Source organism: Lycorma delicatula, chromosome 1 (assembly GCF_047948215.1).
Source record: "Lycorma delicatula isolate Av1 chromosome 1, ASM4794821v1, whole genome shotgun sequence".
In the NCBI taxonomy this organism is placed as follows: Eukaryota; Metazoa; Arthropoda; class Insecta; order Hemiptera; family Fulgoridae; genus Lycorma; species Lycorma delicatula.
This window is the reverse complement of record NC_134455.1, coordinates 137,431,797-137,450,535: the sequence shown is the minus strand read 5'-3', so window position 1 is coordinate 137,450,535 and position 18,739 is coordinate 137,431,797. Positions and strand designations below refer to the sequence as shown.

The window sequence follows — 18,739 nt, the reverse complement described above, 5'->3', positions numbered from 1 at the left end:
TATTTATAACCTTTAGTAAAAACATTGCATTCAATGAAAAAACTGAATTTTCATCACACCGAAAAGTTAAAAACTTGAAATAATCTTGAATACTTGAAATATAAGGTGAAAATTACTTTCAAATCAAAAATGTAATTGAAGAAAAGATGTTGAATCACTACTAAGTCAGCATGCAATATAAACACTAATAGATGATAAATTGACAAATTTAACCAAAATTGTGGTAATTACTTATACTACTGCTGCTGCTAATTATATGAGTTTGTTTAATAAATGAAATCGGACCGGTAAGAATTTTTTTCTATTTTTAGCTTATTATATGGAACGCTTAAACATTTTTTATTATGTATTATTGCAATTTTATTGTTTATTACATATATTTAACAAGTATTTTTTTTTTAAACAAAATTCTAAATTAATAACAGAATTTGATAATAGAAATGTAGTCTATCTTTTTTGATATCAGTATTAATTTGTTAAAATCATTTTATTTATATATAAAAAAACGTTAGAAATACTGTAGAATTTAAAACATTTTAAATTTTATAATTAGACTTTTTGTTTTTCAAGATTCATGCAACAGAAATAGAAACAATATTGTTTCTGCATTTGATTTCAGTTAAAAAATGTTTATTTTTTGTTTTGTTTTTCGAAGAGAAGAAATGGTTTCAAATTTTCATTTGTTTCATTTTTTATTTTTGCACGTAAGAAATTATATCTACAAGACTTACCGCATGGTTTACAATTTCATTGTAATTTTTTTGTATATAACTATTTTGTTAGATTATTCTTTTATTACTTTTATTAATTACTGCTTGGTATCTTATGGATTTATTATTAAAATTTGTTACCTTACTAGAACAAACATATATTTTTTATTTATTTATTAAAACCAACGGGATAAATCCCATGATACAAAATAAATGGTCAACATTACACTTGTTACATACAATTATTTCATTCATATTTTAATAAACATCTAGTTTTAATTTAATTTGATACAAACTAAAATTATACAAATCAAACCAGTTACTGATACTATTACAATTTAACCGATGAACAATTGATCAAAAGTCTTTATTAATATCTACATAAAAGTAATAGTTATTGTTTCTAAGTTTTCGACCAGGAACAAAACAATTAAATTTTAATAACAATTCTGGACAATCAATATGATTATTAATAATTTTATAGGCAAAAATTAAATCGCATCTTATAAGTGATGATTATACCGATGATAAATCTAATGCAGATGCAATTCAATTATAATTGTGATCCAAATATTGCTCTGCCAGTTTTTTTTGTTGATAGCCATATCACTTCACACCAAATTTTTTCTTTTTTAATAAAACTAGTATGACCTTCACCAACTGAAGATCTGTGATGTAATATTGCACTTTTTACTTTGTAAGTGTAACCCTTGACTTTTATCGTATCTGTCGATACACTTTTTATACTATTATTAAATGAACTTTTTTTTATTTCCCCATTAATTAGTTCAAATTATAGAATAACAATTTTACCAATCGAATTTATTTTTGTTTTATGTAACAAATCTTTGTTGCCACATTTGCAATGCTTTCCTACTCTTCACGTTTTTTTGTGTTTTATTAGCAGCCTATAATACTTCTTAACTAATACTTTTATTTATTTTTCATGAAATGATGGGAATTAAAAAAAATTGTTTCATCTTCAGTACTTTCATTTACATAAGAGCATTTAATATTGAAACAAGTTGTAATATATTTACTTTTAATTTTAATTTATTTCAAGTACATTATCAAGTTTTTGTTTTGAGATTCATAAATTCTGCAACATCTTCTTGATAGTGAATCACACTTTTCATTTGCAAATTGTTTAACACTCATATAGTACAGTAAATGTGTATTTTTATTTGAAAATCCTTACCTACCGATTGATGTTTTTTCCATATGTTAGGGGTGAAGAGGGAAGCTTAACTCCAGATTTGTAACATCCTCCTCCCATAGATTTTTGAAAAACTCAAAAAGTTTTTGAGAAAAACGCATTTCAAATGCGTTTTTCTCTGAATCTGTGCATTTACAGAAAAGTTTTTCAAACAAAAAATGTAGAGGACATTCTCCTCTACCATTAATGTCTTTGAAGTTATGCTGTATAATTTGAAATTGATATACTAGGTGGCGCTGAAGTTGTAAAAAACATGTTTTTTCGGTTTTTACACCGGAAAAATTCGTTTTTCGTCTGTATTGAATTTGGAAAAGTTGTTAATCTCAAAAAAAACAGACAACTTTAATTTAAAGAATTTTCTTGTACGATTTACCGTTTTGGAGCAGTAGCTTGTGAAAATGTTACTATTAAGATTTTACAAAGGTATAAATATGATAACTATTGGTGCGTTGGACATGAATGGTATGAGATAATTATATAAGTTGATTAACAATTAAGCCTGTTAATTTAATTTTTTTTAACACAATTTTTAATAAAAAATAAATAATTATGATGAAGAATAATAGAGAATCGAGACAAATTTTTGATAATATTCAAAATATTCATATGTTATGTATTTTAAATTAATAAATTCATTTAAATATTATTTGTTAAAACTTTTTTACAATTACCATAATTCGAGATATTAATCAATAAAGACATTAAATGTTTCTTTGAAAATTTGTTTATTCTATGTCTGTATTTCCATAATGCATTTTGTTATAAGTATGAAAACATAGTTAACTTGAATAATATATAATGAACCAATAAGAAATATCATATAATTAATACTAAAAATAAAAAACACGAAATCAATTGGGTCTAATTATTATTTAGTTAATAAGTATATACGATTAAAAATGAAGGAATTGAATACAGGATGCGAAAAAAACATTCAACATATTAGAATTTTTTTAAGCTTCTCTATCAATAAATTATGAACTACAATAAATATGATGAACATGACGAATAAAAAAAAACCATTAAATGCAATAGAAATTGTACAAAGTTGTCTGGTTTACAATAGCTGCAATGAATGTGGCACAAAAATTTTGAAGACAATAATTCAATTTTACCAAATAAAAGAGCAAATAATATAAGCTAAACTAAAAGAAATGAATATAATAATATATCTGGCTTCAGAAATTGAGATCTCTTATTAAATTCTATGTAAAACTATATTATAACGCAGGTATTACAATGGCAGTGTCGTGTATATGTCATAGGCTACTAGACAAAATTAGTCTAATGGCCAGAAATTTCTAGGCCTTTAGCTTAAAAAATAACAAAAAAGCATAGGCTTTTCGCTAATGGCCTAAGCTGTTGGGGAAAATTGGTCTAACGGCCTACGACATATACAATATATGTAATTGTAATAGTACATATTCCGATGCTATTACAATTTTGAAAGCGATTATGAGGTTCAAATGTTGATGTTCACGTTCAATTAGTTCATTTGCGATGTAGCCTTTTTCTCATCGATTCATAGTCCGGGGATTCACTTCTGACATCTTCGGTAGATGAACTTCCGGTCAATTCTGCGTCACTTTCTTGCGTTTTTTCATTGCTGTTGCTGGTTGATCTTTATGTGAAGTGCACGATTTGGGAAGGAAAATCAAAGTCGGTATCGTCTATGAAAATATCTTCTTCGTCGACTATTGGGACATTGCTGCAATTTTCTCCGCTACAGAACTTGCATGCAATCGAGCATGGAAGAGCATTCGCCGCATTTGTTTATTTGACACCCACAACTGATAAGTTTCATGAGCTTTTCAGAGGTTGGTTCCATCCGTGTCATTATTGGTTCCAGTCCTCGCGCAGTTTTCTTCCACCCCCATTCTGTAGGATCAAAGAAATTTCCCAACCAGGTTTGCACTTGGAGGAAAACTCTTTGACAATGAAAGTTAGCTGCATCCGGCGAAGGTGGTAAAGAACATAAATTGATTTTCGTTTTCATTGAACACTGTACAAAGTTTTTGAAGCGAGTTATAGTAAGTGAATCTTTGCAATTGACTCCACTGTACAAAGCTGTGAATATTTGTTGCCCATCATTGAGGATGGATTTATCAGTACTAAGTGGATTGTAGAAAGTGTGGGCCAGGTTTCGTAGATATTCATTCTTATTGAGCAGCAGAATGAGTTTCGATTTTCCTTGCGAGAAAGGGGCAGAAGTGGTGTCACAACCACTGAAGGAGTGAAGGAAGAGAGCATGAGGTTTTAAAACCTCGTGCTTGAACGATTGCGTCGAGTAAATGCGTTTGGCAGTTTTTCCATGGCTTGGTTTTTTGAAGTACGTATTTTGATTTGCATGGTCCAGTGTGACAAGCAAAACCAAAAGGATGTCTTCCCCGATTATCGTACTAGTCGTATTTGGAGGACCGTTCGAGAGCTGTCTGAACTATCAAACGATCTGCATCTTCAAAGTCCTGAAGAGTTTCAAAGTCAGCAGCATTAAGTTCACTTTGGAGAATATCAATGAGACATTCCTTATTGCTGTCGTTTACCAAAAAAATTTTCCTGCGACATTTGTATGACGGTTATAATGTCGAATTGAATTGGAGGAGAAGTGTATCTAGTAGGAGGACGCAATCGTTCAGTGGATTTCGTGCCAGCGTTGTCAGACTCTGAAGAAAATCCATAAAAAATCATGGCAGTTTTTCCAACAGGACAATGTCTTGAGATACGCAACGTATTTGCCACAGATGTCTTTGACATGTCCTTCTTCCACTTTACCTTGTGCAGCAGAAATTCTCCATTGAAGACATTAAAGCAATTTTGACCGAAAGAAGGTTGTGAGGCCAAAGGCCAGAATGCATCGTAGAAGGAAGATTTAGTTCCTTTTCGCATACCACTTTCATCGAAGAGATACATTGGGTAAGGAGAAAGCTCGTACTGCAGGTAGGACTGTAAATCTGCCACTGTAGCTTGAGTAATTGTCATTCTGTGAAAAAGTAACATCGGATCAATTGGAACAACTGTATCTTTTACTTTCTGATTGGCCATGATAATTGAAAGTGGTTTAACTGCTTTTCGTCGTTGGAATGTAAGAAGCCCAAAAGTATCATTCTTCTTTGTCATCATTTTAGTACCTTCTTCTTCAGCCAAATGACAATTTGTGGTTTCATCGCCGACAATTCCTGTGCCAATAGAAACTATGTCCAGAATATTTGGGAATGGTTGATGAGCGGCAAACCACGAATCCAACTTTTCTGCATCTTCATTGTCTCTTTTTATACGTGCAGATCGCATGTCGACGTGCTGTTCGGAACTCTAACTGTAAACCCCGGCAAACGATTCGAACTGCTCATTAATATTTATCAAACTGTACATGCTTAAAATCCACTAGGCCGTTTCATTGTCAGTTATACCTCGTCCTGGAACTGTCACACCCTTGTGAGACTTTCCTAAGCGCATTGTGGTCTGTTCAATCGTTTGATCTGGAGATATTCCAGAGAATTGTTTCTTCCTTCTTCTAATTATGAAAAATCCAAGTTCAGTGAATTTTTCAAATTCCATACGTGTCATCTTTTCCTCTAATAGAGCTACATCTTGCAAGTAAACATGAGTGGATTTTGCATAAATGAAATGCCCACTAGCGTGAAAAAATGGCAGCATCTTCCGAATCGTTGTCACATGCAAAGTCCAATTTCCGGTGGGTTCAGCTTCTAAAAACTGTTTCAAAAGACAAGTCATGCGGTAGTATTGAATCCACAGCTTTGCAGTTGGTCCTCTTTGTTCATATTCTTTAAGTTTCTGCTCAAATAAATTAGAAAAGTAACCGCACGATTCTTCATTAAGAGTGTCTAATACATGAGTTCTATCTGGGTCAGCTAGTACATCGTCCAAAAAATTACGTAATTCGTCATCTAAATCCATGGAGTCCAAGATAATCTTTGCGAGAGCCAAATTTGTTAACAAATGTGCCTGAACAGCTCTGGCGTATGCCTTTCCAAGTAACATTTGCGGTATCGACCCTTCTGTATAAATAGTTGCCCACAATTCCTCTAGCCCACTGCCTGACATAATTTTACCTATTGATCCCAAGAATGAAATTAAAAGATGGAACCCACCAAGTCGAACGACAACGTTGTTCAATCCGGGATCTGCAGGGGCGGTAGCAACGATGTCCCTCATTTCCAGTATAATTGTTGAACAAAGGTTACGAATTTCATGGTTTGGTCACTCAAATTTCCAGCTTTGCAGGCGTACAGTAGAGTAGTGTGCACTGTCGTAATTTCAGTATGAAATTACGGGGTGAGTTTATGAAGGGGAGGTAACAATATTTTAGAAATTTCAAAAGGATTTGCATCTGTAACCTGCTTCATGAAACCGTTCCAACCAGGAACCGTATCATCACACTTCCATTTTCCGTAAGCCCAAAGTAAGTCTATGAAAGTAGGCAAGCAAAGTTGGTTTCGAAGACAGGTACAACTTGTCAAGATTCAAAACTGTGTTCAATTCAACAGAAGGTGGACTGTTATACGGCACCAATTCAATTCTCCCCAATTCGGCAGCATCAATTGATCTTCTTTGTTGAACCTGTCTGTAAACTGGTTCCTCTTGTTCGATCGATGTGGATGGAGTGACACACTGAATAAGAGCCGTCATGTGCCATGAATTCCGCCCATCCAAAGTATTCACGTTGAAATCTGCATTGTCAGCCACCCACTGAGATAATCCAGTAGATAAAACTGTAGGATGCTTTCTGGAAATGCAGGAAGCTTCCAAGAGTTGAATTTCTGGATAGGAGCATGACAAACCAATTGCAGCTAAGGTATCGACAAGAAGTCTGGATGCAAATTTTTTCTTTAGAAAACATCCAACACCAAGAAGAACTTTAGAGAGAAAACATCTTGGATGAGCAACTTTTATAACAGTATGTCCAATGGTAGTCAAAGTGTTCTGCCATGACTAGTTTTTCTTTTACCAGGAAGTATGATCCTTTCAAGTAAAATTCTTAAACTACAGGGAACTTCTTGTAAAATTCTTCAGCACCTTCCATAAAGCTTGTACTCGCTGGATAACTTATCCATTGGGTACCGCTTGGAACAAATTTCTTCTCTGATAATATCGGCTGCTTTGCGAAGGACTCTCAGGTTATATATACCATTGAAACTACTATTTAACTCTTCTGACAGAACTTATTTAGTTTAGATTTGAAACAAAAGACAGTTCCCATGCCTTGTACATTGTAAACCATCATTTTATCGCCATATTTTTGAACAAGTCTGCTCGTGATCATAGCTGAAGCAGGATGATTTTTTGGAGGAATTTGATCAGCAAGAGTCTTTACTGAGAATTGATGAGTATTGGAATGTTCTTCAACGTAATCGTATTCCATTACATCATCAACACTCTTACTGAACCGCCATGTAGGTTCTGTACTTCCTGGATTTTTTCTTCTAAATTGTCACACGCTTCAGATGGTTGCGAGCTCCAGCTTGTACTAAATCCACATCTTCTATCTTGGACTTAATTTCCAAACTTCGAGGATCCTCACAACAGAACAATATCTTTGTAAGTTCATTTTTAACATAAGATCCTGTTACCGTACGAAGAGGTTTCAATGAGTCTCCTTTTTTCTCGCAAATGAAACAAACTTCAGTATTAGAAACCGTTACGTCTAGTTCAGATTGAGATAACAGGCCGGGTTGGATAACATCATTTCCCCTTTCATCTAGGTGACTGCTGAAAAAAATGATTTTATTGTCAATGAACAAATATTTATAAACAATTTTAAGCGACGAATAAAGACTGATTTTTATTCATCGCCTTAAATATCAATATTTAAAAATCGTATTATAATAAAGTTTACAAATAATAGGTAATGAAATCAAGACTCATTTATCATCCAATCGTAACGTAAAAATAGTGTTAATGCAAATTGTAAGGGATTATAATTATCATTCAACTGTTGCACAGTCTAATAACATGAAGAATTGATCCACAAAACAGGGGAAAATATCAATAACTCTTAAAAGTTTCATTGCCTTCGCCATGGAGTGGTGAGGGGGGGGGGACTAATGTGTCTGTGATAACTAATTGCTGTTTATTAAGTAAAGTGACTGATTAATTTGAAGCAATCATAAGTTTCACGAAGACGACAAGAAGAAATATTATTAGAAACTTTATTCTTTCAAAAAATACAGTGCAAATAAATATCTCATATCTTTATTACTATATTTTCAATTTATATCTTGCAATATAATTTCTCATATATATTCATTTATATTTTAGATAATGATGTAGTTATTCATTTTGAGGAAGATTCATTCAGCTTCTAAATGCCTGATGAATCATGTTCAATTTTAAAATATTTTGGATGTTACATGTAAAATATATTGACAGTTGAATAATGGTCATAAGAGTTTGATAATTTTGTTTCATAAAATGTAAATGTCATATGTCGTTTTTCAAAAAAAAAAAAAAAATTAATGTAGATAAACAATGTTTTTTAGAGCACAATATTTATAGGTTTTAAATTAATTTTTTTATCTACAAATATTACTATTTTTTTTTAATTTTTCAACATTTTTACGAAATTATAAAAAATAGTAAAACAAAGACAAATTTTCTTAACATTTATTTTTTTTATCTGTTTGTTAATGATGAATAATGTTGATAATAAGTATTTGAATTAATGTAATGTTCATAAACTCTTGAATAACAAATGACATGGCCTTATTTTGTCAAAAATTAATTATACATGAGCTTTTCTAAATAATTATTAAATATACATTTTGTGAAACGTAATTTTTAAATGTAATCAGAAATATGACCTAAACTTAAAACATTTTTATATTTCATCTTTGCAGTTATTTGACACTATGAATCACAATAATTAGGGTAATTTACGGTGTAAGTAAAGTCTTAATTTGTTTGAATATAATTGTTATCAAAATATGTTTTTATTCTTAAGATGTTGCCAGTCTTCAAAATTAATATTTTTCGTAATTTACATGTGTATTAATGGTTCCGAATAAAAAAATTACGACATTGAAATAATTTGAAATTATAATTGTATGTGCAATTTTTCATTAAAAAATGAATTATTTATTACAAAAAAAATCTCGATTTTAGAAAAATATTATAAAACGCAAGGATATTCAATTTTTTATTCCTGTATACCAAAATATGTTTACTTATACGTATTAAGCCATATTCCTAACAGCCCGGCAAGAATACTGTAAATTTTTTCATCGAAGGCAATACTAAAATAAAAATTTCTCCAATAATGTCACTGCAATCATTAAAAGAATAACTTTTAAGAAATAAATACCTTTTCAAGTCTTCTGCTAATTTTCTTTTGCCGGCAACTGCAGCGGAACGATCATGGACATAATTCATATAACATTTGACGTGAACGTTGATTGGAATGCTTTCATTTCGAAGCAACGGTTCATTTTCAAAATCATGTCTAATTGTGCATGCTTTTATTAATGAGCACCGAGCTTTCGTTCCCGGGGTATACTTATCATCCACAACACTTTTTTTACAAATAAAACAGACACTCATTTTACCAGAGCAAAGATTATATGTCTGTACTCTCCAAAACTCGCATACGTACTAAAAAAAAGATGCTTCTTATTGACCTGTGAATTGGGGACGTGTTCGAAACCGGTCTAGTTGCTGAACAATGCCGATCTTCTTGGCTACAGTAACAATAGGACCGCTGCGTTGCCATTGTACCACTATAACTCTGGAATGCTAAGTCGTACAAGAAAATTGTTTGAATAAAAGTTTTCCAAAATGCAATACAGATGAAAAACAATTTTTTCTGATGAAAAAACCGAAAAAACACATTTTTCACAACTTCAGCGCCACCTAGTATTTCAATTTCAAATTATACAGCATAACTTCAAAGACATTAATGGTAGAGGAGAATGTCCTCTACATTTTTTGTTTGTAAAACTTTTCTCTAAAATGCATAGATTCAGAGAAAAACGAATTTCAAAAACTTTTTGAGTTTTTCAAAAATCTATGGGAGGGGGATGTTACAAATTTGGAGTTAAGCTTCCCTCATCACCCCTAATGCATGGACAAAAGATCAATCGGTAGGTAAGGATTTTCAAATACAGCCTATTTTGATGACAAATTGCCTGTACTAATAATGTTAACTGTTTTATTTTAGTCCATATAGCTATCTAAACAAATTCACATAGTATGTTGTTAGAGAGCAGTAATAATAATTTTTATCAAACTGCAATTAAAGAAACAGTATATTATAGAATTTATGTAACATGATGTTGTATCTTCATTCCTTAACCCTCATAATTCTATATCATTGTGAATTAGAATTTTTTTTCATCATTTTGACAGTTAGAAACTTTCTTAGATATTTACCCATTGATGGTTAGCATTTTTATTTAAATTTACAGTATTATTAATTTAAATGAGTGGCAAACTTGGTCTGTACTTTTTTTCAATCTATTATATTCAACTATAACTTCAGAAATTGCTTTCACTGAAGCTGGATCAAAATTAATCAAATGCAATCCTTCGATTGAACAAGGCAACATATACTTGTCCATAAGCAAACACTTTAGTCTCAGCATTGACAACTGCATTCTTAATACTTATTCCTTGTGACTTATGAACTGTTATAGTATAACTTGTACATATTGGGAACTGTTTTCTATTTACAAAAGCGTTTTCAATATCTTAAAATTTAACATCAATTTTTGCGATAGTGTGAACAATTTCTGGAGATGTTGAAATTTGTTATTTCTTGAACATCATTTTTATCATCAATACATTGTTTGACCAATTTGACAAAACCTATGGTACCGTTTACTAATCCTTACATTTATTTCTTATTATCTTTGCACCAATCTTTATAAATTTGGGAAGACCCCCAGTTTGAGAACAGTCATAGTCATTTTTAACAAAGATTTTCAACCTTTTTACAAAAATAACGAGGGCAGTCCAACGTATCATGAGCAATCAATTGTATTTCTTCAGTATTAATGCGCGACACAACATTTCATTGTTTAATATTTCACACATATGTCTAGTAGGAAGTAAGCAAATTGCATCAGCAGGTAGATTACTTATATAATTATACAGTTCATTTAATACATCAGCATTCTTAGTAGATTTGGAACAATCATACGCCAGTTTAATTCTTGTAAATCATCGTCAGTAAGAAAACCAACTCTTAATCGGGAAAGCATTTTTGAGTAAGATAAGTCATTTTTCTGTCTCATGTTGATTTGAAGTTAATCATATTCAAACAAATTTTCCCATAAGTTAAAATTACCAAACGACCCTAAATACTTTATTATTTTGGCTAGTGTCAGTTTCGTGTATGTAGGATTATCACAAACAGGACTTAATTGCATTAGATCACCGAATAAAATTAAATGCAGTTTTCCAAACCATCCTTTAACTTCACTTGCATCAAAAATTTCAATCAATCTTAAATTTATATACATTAAAGTAAGATTAGATATCATCGATACTTCATCAATAATAAACCATATCTTTCAATTACTCTCCCAGCATATTTAAAGCCATCTCTGATAGGTTTTTATATTTAGGTGTATTATTATGATCAACTGGCAGGTGAAAAATCCTGTGTTTTGTCAAGTCACTTATATTATATGCAGCTATTCCAGTTGCGGTTGTGGTAGGTTCTCTTTGATTCATAGCTCTTTTGAACCAACACATAATTGTTTTTATGAGAAAACTTTTACCTGTTCCTCCTTCTCCTGTGACAAATAGTCTTAAAAAACTCCATTTCTACTACTAATGTTTTCTTTTATTCTACCAAGTATACTCTTCTGATCCATATTTATTCAGTTATCATTTGTGAAACATTTGTATCATTGATATGATCATCCATATCTCTGAAATCTTTCATAGCTATATCAGCTTTGATCGGTTGACATTCCAATGCTTCAAAATCATCAGATTTCTCTTTTTCAAATTTGTCAATTTTTATTTTTTATTAACGCTTCTATTTCATCAAATTCTTTCTGAAAGTTAATCAACTTACTGTGATATTGTAATGCTTTTAACAATTTTTCTTGCACACTATGAAATGCTTCTGCATACATTGGGTGTCCATCTTTTAGATCTTCCATTTTTCTGCAAGATTGAATGATAAAATTTTTCAAGTTGAATGTTAATATTATACTTGTAACGATTGAAAAGATGGGCAATTTTATAAATTCAGTTCCTATCCAATTGTTGTCCACGATCATTTTTTATTTTTTTATTTATCTCTTGGTGCTAAATATTTTAATGTTATTTTTCATGTCTTGCCATGTTAATTGTTGATGATTATTTCTTTCAAGTTCTATATGCGGAGGTAAAGTTTCATTATTTGATTTGGAGTCATTATTTTTACCTTTCCCATTGCAAATAGTTTCACTATTAGCAGGAGGTTGAAAAAAATCTGTTTAGTAATCAACTGTTTTCTCAGGGAATATACTATTTAGTCTTTTTTGGTGTGGTCATTATTTCCACAATTCGTATCATCAAGGTCAACATCATGATCTGCCAAAATAGAAAATTTTTTCTTTGTTCAGATAGTATATTCATTCATAACCTGTATTCTTGGTTTCTATGATTCATCACATGAAAAAAAAAACTTGAATTTAACCTTCTTTTTTTACTTCGTTAAAATCTATGTTTTGAATTTATATTAATTTCAAAGGAAGGAATCAATATTCCAACATCCAAATCTGCTTGATTGGCATTTTTCAAAATTATTAGAAAGCATAAATGTGTTTCCTGTTTAAACTGTTAATCCAAGATTGCTTCTTACATGTTTCGGACAAGTCGAAGCTTTGTTGCCCATTCATTATATTTTTTTTCTGACAGTTCTTGTTTTTCTTTTTGATTTTTTTGGCTTACTTTTATTTTTCTTTGCTATTTTGTCAAATGCACTCTTAACTCTTTTTGCAATAGCTTTGTATCGTCTACACAAAGCCACATTTAATGGTAAAACTTTACAAGAAGGAAACCGAGGATCTTGGGGAAAATGCTCAATGCTAGTAGTTTTGAGTATTTTAATCAGATGATTTCTCATTGCACCATGATCATATCGAATTTTATTTGGTTTAATACCAAACACTAATGAAACTGCAAATGCTATGGCATAAACTCCACAGTCTATAAAATTAGGCAGTTTTTGCACTGCAGGAAATTTAACGAGGGTTAAATTTTGATAAGGAAATAGCTTTTCCAAAAATATTGACATTTCAACTGTTAACCTTCCTACATTTAAAGAATCGTAAATGTAAATATTCTGTGCGTCATAATAGCAACAGACATAATGTCCTGGCAAATATATGATTTGTATATAATCTAAATCTTTCCTCACAGCAGTGATAGATTCAGGATTTTCCCATGAGCGTATTCCCTGGAACTTGTATCGAGTTCTTTTTTCAAGTATCGAATTGAATGTAGCAACATGTAATTGTTCTAATTGTCCATTATTATTTATCATCTGATAATATTCTGAATCAAGCAAAACCTCATCATACAAGATGATTTCCGAGTCCATTTTCAATATGATCAAATTACTGAAAGATATATTTAAAAAAATTATTTATTTAAGAAAGAAAGTTTGTATAAATACCTCGAATTTGTTCAATTGAGAAAATCGAGATAAATTAGTACCAATAGTAGAATTATTAAGAAGTAACAAAAAATTCTAGACAATTTACAAATTACAAGTTATCTTAGATACTTGGAACAATAACCTGCTCTACTTATATTTAACCTCAAACTGTAACAACAGATTTTGTTGTTAATGACAACTGTTGAATGCATTAGATAATTAATGTTTAATTATGAGTTCAATTTAATGAATAAAATATTTTTAAATAATGACATACATTGAAAATATGACTAAAAAAGATGAGAAGTAAATGTAAAAAAAATTTATTAAAACAATTGTAAGCAGTAGCTTATATAAAAGATATTTTAATGATATTTTCAATATTTAATACTTATCTTTCGATTTTCTTAGTTTTATACAATATTCAATCTTTATTATTGTATAATTATTCTATTGTTTGTTTTTACTTTGGAATAAAAGAAAAAAAGGCGCCGTTAAGGACTGCTACCTAGCGGCATGATTTGTAAACCCACCTTTTTGAGGAAAAAGTGACATATTCCAGTCCCATGGTTGATCAATTGGAAAAAAAATTTTGTCTAACAAAATTCGAGGTATTTTTTGAAAGTATTATTTATTACAAATCTAATTGAACTGTAATATAATGTTTTCAAGCTTATTTTTTAATTTCTTTCCCATGTTCATTTTACTTTTAGGTTAGGTCATGGTCGTATTTAGAACTGTAAACATGTTGACTTTGCCGTGTTGTCCAGTTCTTTGGGCTCTTTACCAGCGAAGTTCTAACGAACTTCTTGATTGTTGACTTCGCCATGCCATCCAGTTCTGCAGACACTTACCGGCCAAGTTCTAAGGAATTTCTTGATGCCCTGATAACTCAAAGTCAACATAAAAGCTAATACACTCCAGACTCATTTTTTTAAGTTTTGTAAGCAATTTGTTTTTTACATAACATATATTAAATGGATTTTCATGATTAAAATGTTCCAACTATATCTTCACCTCCTATTAAATTGTTTAAAATACAAGAATTTTTTAATTCAAATTAGCAAAAATTCCATATACATTGGATGACATACCCCTTTTATCTCTCTATCCTGGGAGAATAAATATCTGTCTAGACATAAAAATCCTGTTTAAAATATAAAATATTGTAAAATAAAATTAAACAAAAAAATATAAAATTATTTTTCTTATGTGCACTTGTAAATAAAAATGTGATTATTTTAAGTGTTGTAGAAATTTTGTATGTTCCCACAAACAACCATCAGTTTTTTAAACTTTTTCTGTGGTTGTGACAAATGTTTTTACAACATTAATTAATTTTGTTGTGTTATTTGCTAACACAGTATTTAAAGATTTATGCTTGTTAGTTCTACTAATAAATTTTTTCCTTGTTTCATGATAATTAAGTGAACAAACGTGGCAAAAAAAGTATATCTTTAATAGATTAACAAAAATCAAACTATCCTTTTATAATGAAACACATATAAGGGTCATTCAAATATCAACTGGAACTTGTTTATACGACTTTATTGATATTAGATAAAATTATAAATAAATTACCTTCTTTCTCTATATAATTTCCTTCAACAGAAATACATTTTCACTACCAGATAGGGAGCTTCCTGATCCCCTCACCATAAAATCAAGATGGCTGCCCCAACAACCATTAATACCCATAATACTTGACAGTGGCATCTCAAATTTTTCCTCTCCTAACGCTTCTTTCAACAAGCGAATATCACATGATAACAAGTCTGGATTGTACGCTGGGTGTTTAATAAGAGTTGTCCAATGAATTTTAGCAAGTTTATTGCGAGTCTGAGCTGCTGTATGCAGCCACGCATTGTCATGTAGAACATTATGAATTGGTTGCTGGTTTCATTTGTTGTGATAAGCAGCTCAGACGTTATCTAATAACTGGTAGTAGTTTGCCACATTTACCATCCTTTGTTCCTCAATCACCGCACACCTTTTGAGTCCCAAAACACAGTTGCCAGAATTTTCCTAATTGACAGGCATTTCTTGGCCTTGATCAGTGCCCGCTCCTCACGATTCCGGAGTGTTGGAGTGGACCCACATTTTATTGTAGGTCACAATATATTCCAAAAATAGTTCTTTTTCCTCAAAGCAATTCAGAAGCCACTGACAGATGTTTTTCTGGACATTTCTCTGTATCTCAGTGAAAAGACATGGAAACCACCTTGCTGACACTTTGCTTTACCCAAGAATGTCTGACAACAATGTATGCATACTCCAAACAATTATGCTCACCTCTGATGCAATTTCCTTATGATGTTTATGCGGCGGTTACCTTTCACAAAGTTACGAAAGTTCTGAATATTGTCATCACTGATGGTGGACTGTAAACGAGATTCATGACTTTTATCCTCCATTGCATCACGGCCATTTCAAAACTTCTTGGAGACCAATCAAACGTTGAGTTTTTGATAGGGTAGCATCTCCGAACAAGGTCTGAAGTCGAGTTAAGATTTCAGAAGATTTGACATCTTCGTTGGCGAGATACCAGATTACAATTCATTGTGCAACAGATGATGGTACTTCCTCCTCTGACATTCTTCTACTTATGTGGGAACATGAACCTATGGGTGTGACTAGCTGTGCTCCCTTCCACACATATCCAACTAACTACCCAAAGTGCCCCACCACATTCACTGCTCTTCCTAAGTCCACATGGCAAAATTCCAGTTTATATTTGAATGACCCTAGTATGCAAATAAACAGCATCATAGAAAATAATCAAAGTTTTATTAAAAAAATAAGTATTTAGTTCTTCACTATTACAAAATACAATCATTTAACACTGTACAAAATTACTACAAATAAGATATGTATTAACCATTTTTATGAATACTATTAATATGTCTTGTTAAATGACTTTTCCAATTAAACGATTTCTTACATTCTTCACAGTCGTACAATTTTTCTTTTGTATGAATATTACGATGTTTCTTTAAATTAGAACTACAATTAAAAGACTTCTGACAAAAGTCACAAATGTAGGTTTTCCGTTTAGTGTGGGTATTAATGTGAATCTGAAAATTAGAACTGTAATTGAAAGACTTTTGACAAAAATTACAAACATATTTCTTATCTTCAGTATGGATATTAAGGTGTTGTTTTAAAGTTGAACTAAAATTAAATGACTTTTGACAAAAGTGACATACATACTTTTTCTCGTTTGTGTGAATCTTTTGGTGCGACTTTAAATGACAACTTTGAATAAAAGACTTTTGACAAATATTACAAATGTACTTTTTATCTTTAATATGGGCATTAAGATGTTTGCTGAGATTAGAACTACAAGTAAAGGTCTTTTGGCAAACATTACAAACATACTTTTCCTCTTTGTGGATACTAAGGTGAACCCTTAGGTTTGAACTACAATTAAAAATTTTTTGGCAAAAGTCACAAATATACTTTTTCTCTTTACTGTGCATATTAAGATGTCGCTGTAAATCACAGCTCAGAACGAAAGACTTTTGACATAAGTTACAAATATGCTTTTTCTCTTTGGTATGAATATTAATATGTCTAATCAGATTAAATTTACGCTGAAATCTTTTGTTACAATATTCACATGTAAATTCTCCCACATCTCCTTTTTGTCGGGTCAAGTCTCTTTTTTTATTAATGCCCTCACCTAAATTTTCTAATCTTACATCACTACTTAATTTCAACCATAAAGACCTTTCTGACAATGAACTGTCACAACAATCATCACACTTTGTTTTCATAATTCCATCATATACAAGGTTCTTCATCTGTTTTTTACAAGTAGCGCAGTTTTCCATTCTATTTTCCTGTATGGTTTTTATGTCAGTTACCTGTAAAATGAAAAAAGGTAATAAATTAGTTTTCTGTATCCATATTGAACTATAATACGTATATACATCATACACAGGATGTTTGATAAGTCTGTAGTAAGTCAAAAGAAAATGCTTACAGTTCATTGTGTAGCTTTTTCTCAGTTTTCCACACCTCTATAATGAGTATATACCATGTTTCAGTCAGTTACATTCAAAATTCGGTTGTTGCTATTTGTTTGAGTCAAATCGCAAGTATTGCGATTTGTGAAAAATGGACAAAAAAGAATTTCACGTGGTAATCAACCATTTCTTTTTAAAAGCCAAAACCATACATGAAACTATAATCCAAGCCAAATAAATACTATGACAAGTTGGCTCCACTGGCAAGAACAGTTTACAAGCAAATAATGAAAATAATTATGTACTATCAGTACTCATGTTTTGTGTTCTCATAAATACTGGTTTACTGTGAGATGGTCATTTTGGAGGGAGTTTAATTGTACAGAGTGGTGCATGAAATGATCCATTTGTTTTGGCAATAATTGTTTAGTTTAATAATTATTAATGTGCTTTATGTTGGGAGAAGTGACAGCAGTTCATGAATATTCGTTTCTTCTCTATCTGAGTGTGCTGTTTGTGTATCGTTCCAAGATGGCTGACTGTTGAACAGTGCATACAGACTGTGTTGTTTTTTAATGAAACGAAAAGTATGGTTCTTAAATAAAAGGTTTCATGCAAATTTTCCAACTCAGTGGTTACCCTCATTTAAAACAATATGTAGATTTTACAAAAAATCTAATAGTGATGATTCAGTATTTGAGAATAAGCATGAATGGCTTGCTAATGTTTATTCTCCACATAATGTCAAAGCAGCCCAGGCAAATCAACAAGAAAAGCAGCAACACGATTTGGGATTTCTAGGTGATCTGGCAGCGAATTTTAAAAATCAATTTGAATTTTTAGTTGTACAAAATAACAGTGTAGCCTAAATTAACAGTTGACAACAAACATCCAAGAACGGCATTTGCTGAATGGGCTGTAAACCAAGATGTATTGTTGAACAATGTTTGATTTTCATATGAGGCACATTTTCACCTACACGAGGTTGTTAATTAACAAAATGTGTGTTTTTGGGCTTCTGAAAATATGCATCATGCTCCAAGAATTACAGTATGGACCGCGTCGTGGGGTAATAGGAGCATTCTTTTTTGAACAAGTCTGTTTTGTTGTTCAGGCAATTTTGTTCCTCAGCTTCTTGCAAAAGGGTTTCAATCAGAAAACGAGTGGTTTATACAAGATGGAGCCAGAACACCCATAACTGATGTTGTTTTAGACTTTTTGCATGAAACTTTTAATG

The 18,739-nt window shown here is 31.2% G+C and overlaps 3 protein-coding genes across 7 annotated transcripts in view; all 3 read right to left on the bottom strand.

The window, feature by feature from the left end:
* Positions 1 to 856: 856 nt before the first annotated feature.
* Positions 857 to 6,109, bottom strand: LOC142317661 (uncharacterized). The gene is made up of 2 exons (XM_075354215.1): positions 5,314 to 6,109; positions 857 to 5,235 (listed from the first exon to the last, which is right to left on the bottom strand). The coding sequence occupies exons 1-2, from the start codon at positions 6,097 to 6,099 to the stop codon at positions 4,453 to 4,455; spliced, it is 1,569 nt and encodes a 522-aa protein (XP_075210330.1). The 5' UTR covers positions 6,100 to 6,109; the 3' UTR covers positions 857 to 4,452.
* A 209-nt stretch (positions 6,110 to 6,318) lies between these two features.
* On the bottom strand, positions 6,319 to 7,306 carry LOC142317660 (uncharacterized). The gene is made up of 2 exons (XM_075354214.1): positions 7,154 to 7,306; positions 6,319 to 6,876 (listed from the first exon to the last, which is right to left on the bottom strand). Exons 1-2 carry the CDS (start codon positions 7,304 to 7,306, stop codon positions 6,319 to 6,321), a joined length of 711 nt encoding a protein of 236 aa, XP_075210329.1.
* LOC142322800 (uncharacterized) overlaps positions 6,866 to 18,739 on the bottom strand; it is a 77,840-nt gene continuing 65,966 nt past the window's right edge. For 3 of the 5 annotated variants that reach the window (XM_075361878.1, XM_075361879.1, XM_075361882.1), the window contains exon 6: positions 14,033 to 17,400. In XM_075361878.1, the coding sequence (XP_075217993.1) occupies positions 16,408 to 17,400 (993 nt within the window). In that variant the 3' untranslated portion in view covers positions 14,033 to 16,407. Of the gene's footprint in view, positions 7,654 to 8,573; positions 13,497 to 14,032; positions 17,401 to 18,739 lie in introns of those variants that run through there. The other 2 variants (XM_075361894.1, XM_075361889.1) reach the window with 2 other exon arrangements.

Coding starts and splice junctions, on each gene's coding strand:
- LOC142317661 (XM_075354215.1), bottom strand. CDS start 6,099: ATGAGGGACATCGTTGCTACCGCCCCTGCAGATCCCGGATTGAACAAC. Junction 5,236..5,313: donor GTATAACTGACAATGAAACG/GCCTAGTGGATT, acceptor GTTTACAGTTAG/AGTTCCGAACAGCACGTCGA.
- LOC142317660 (XM_075354214.1), bottom strand. CDS start 7,306: ATGGAATACGATTACGTTGAAGAACATTCCAATACTCATCAATTCTCA. Junction 6,877..7,153: donor ATAAAATGATGGTTTACAAT/GTACAAGGCATG, acceptor AAGAAAAACTAG/TCATGGCAGAACACTTTGAC.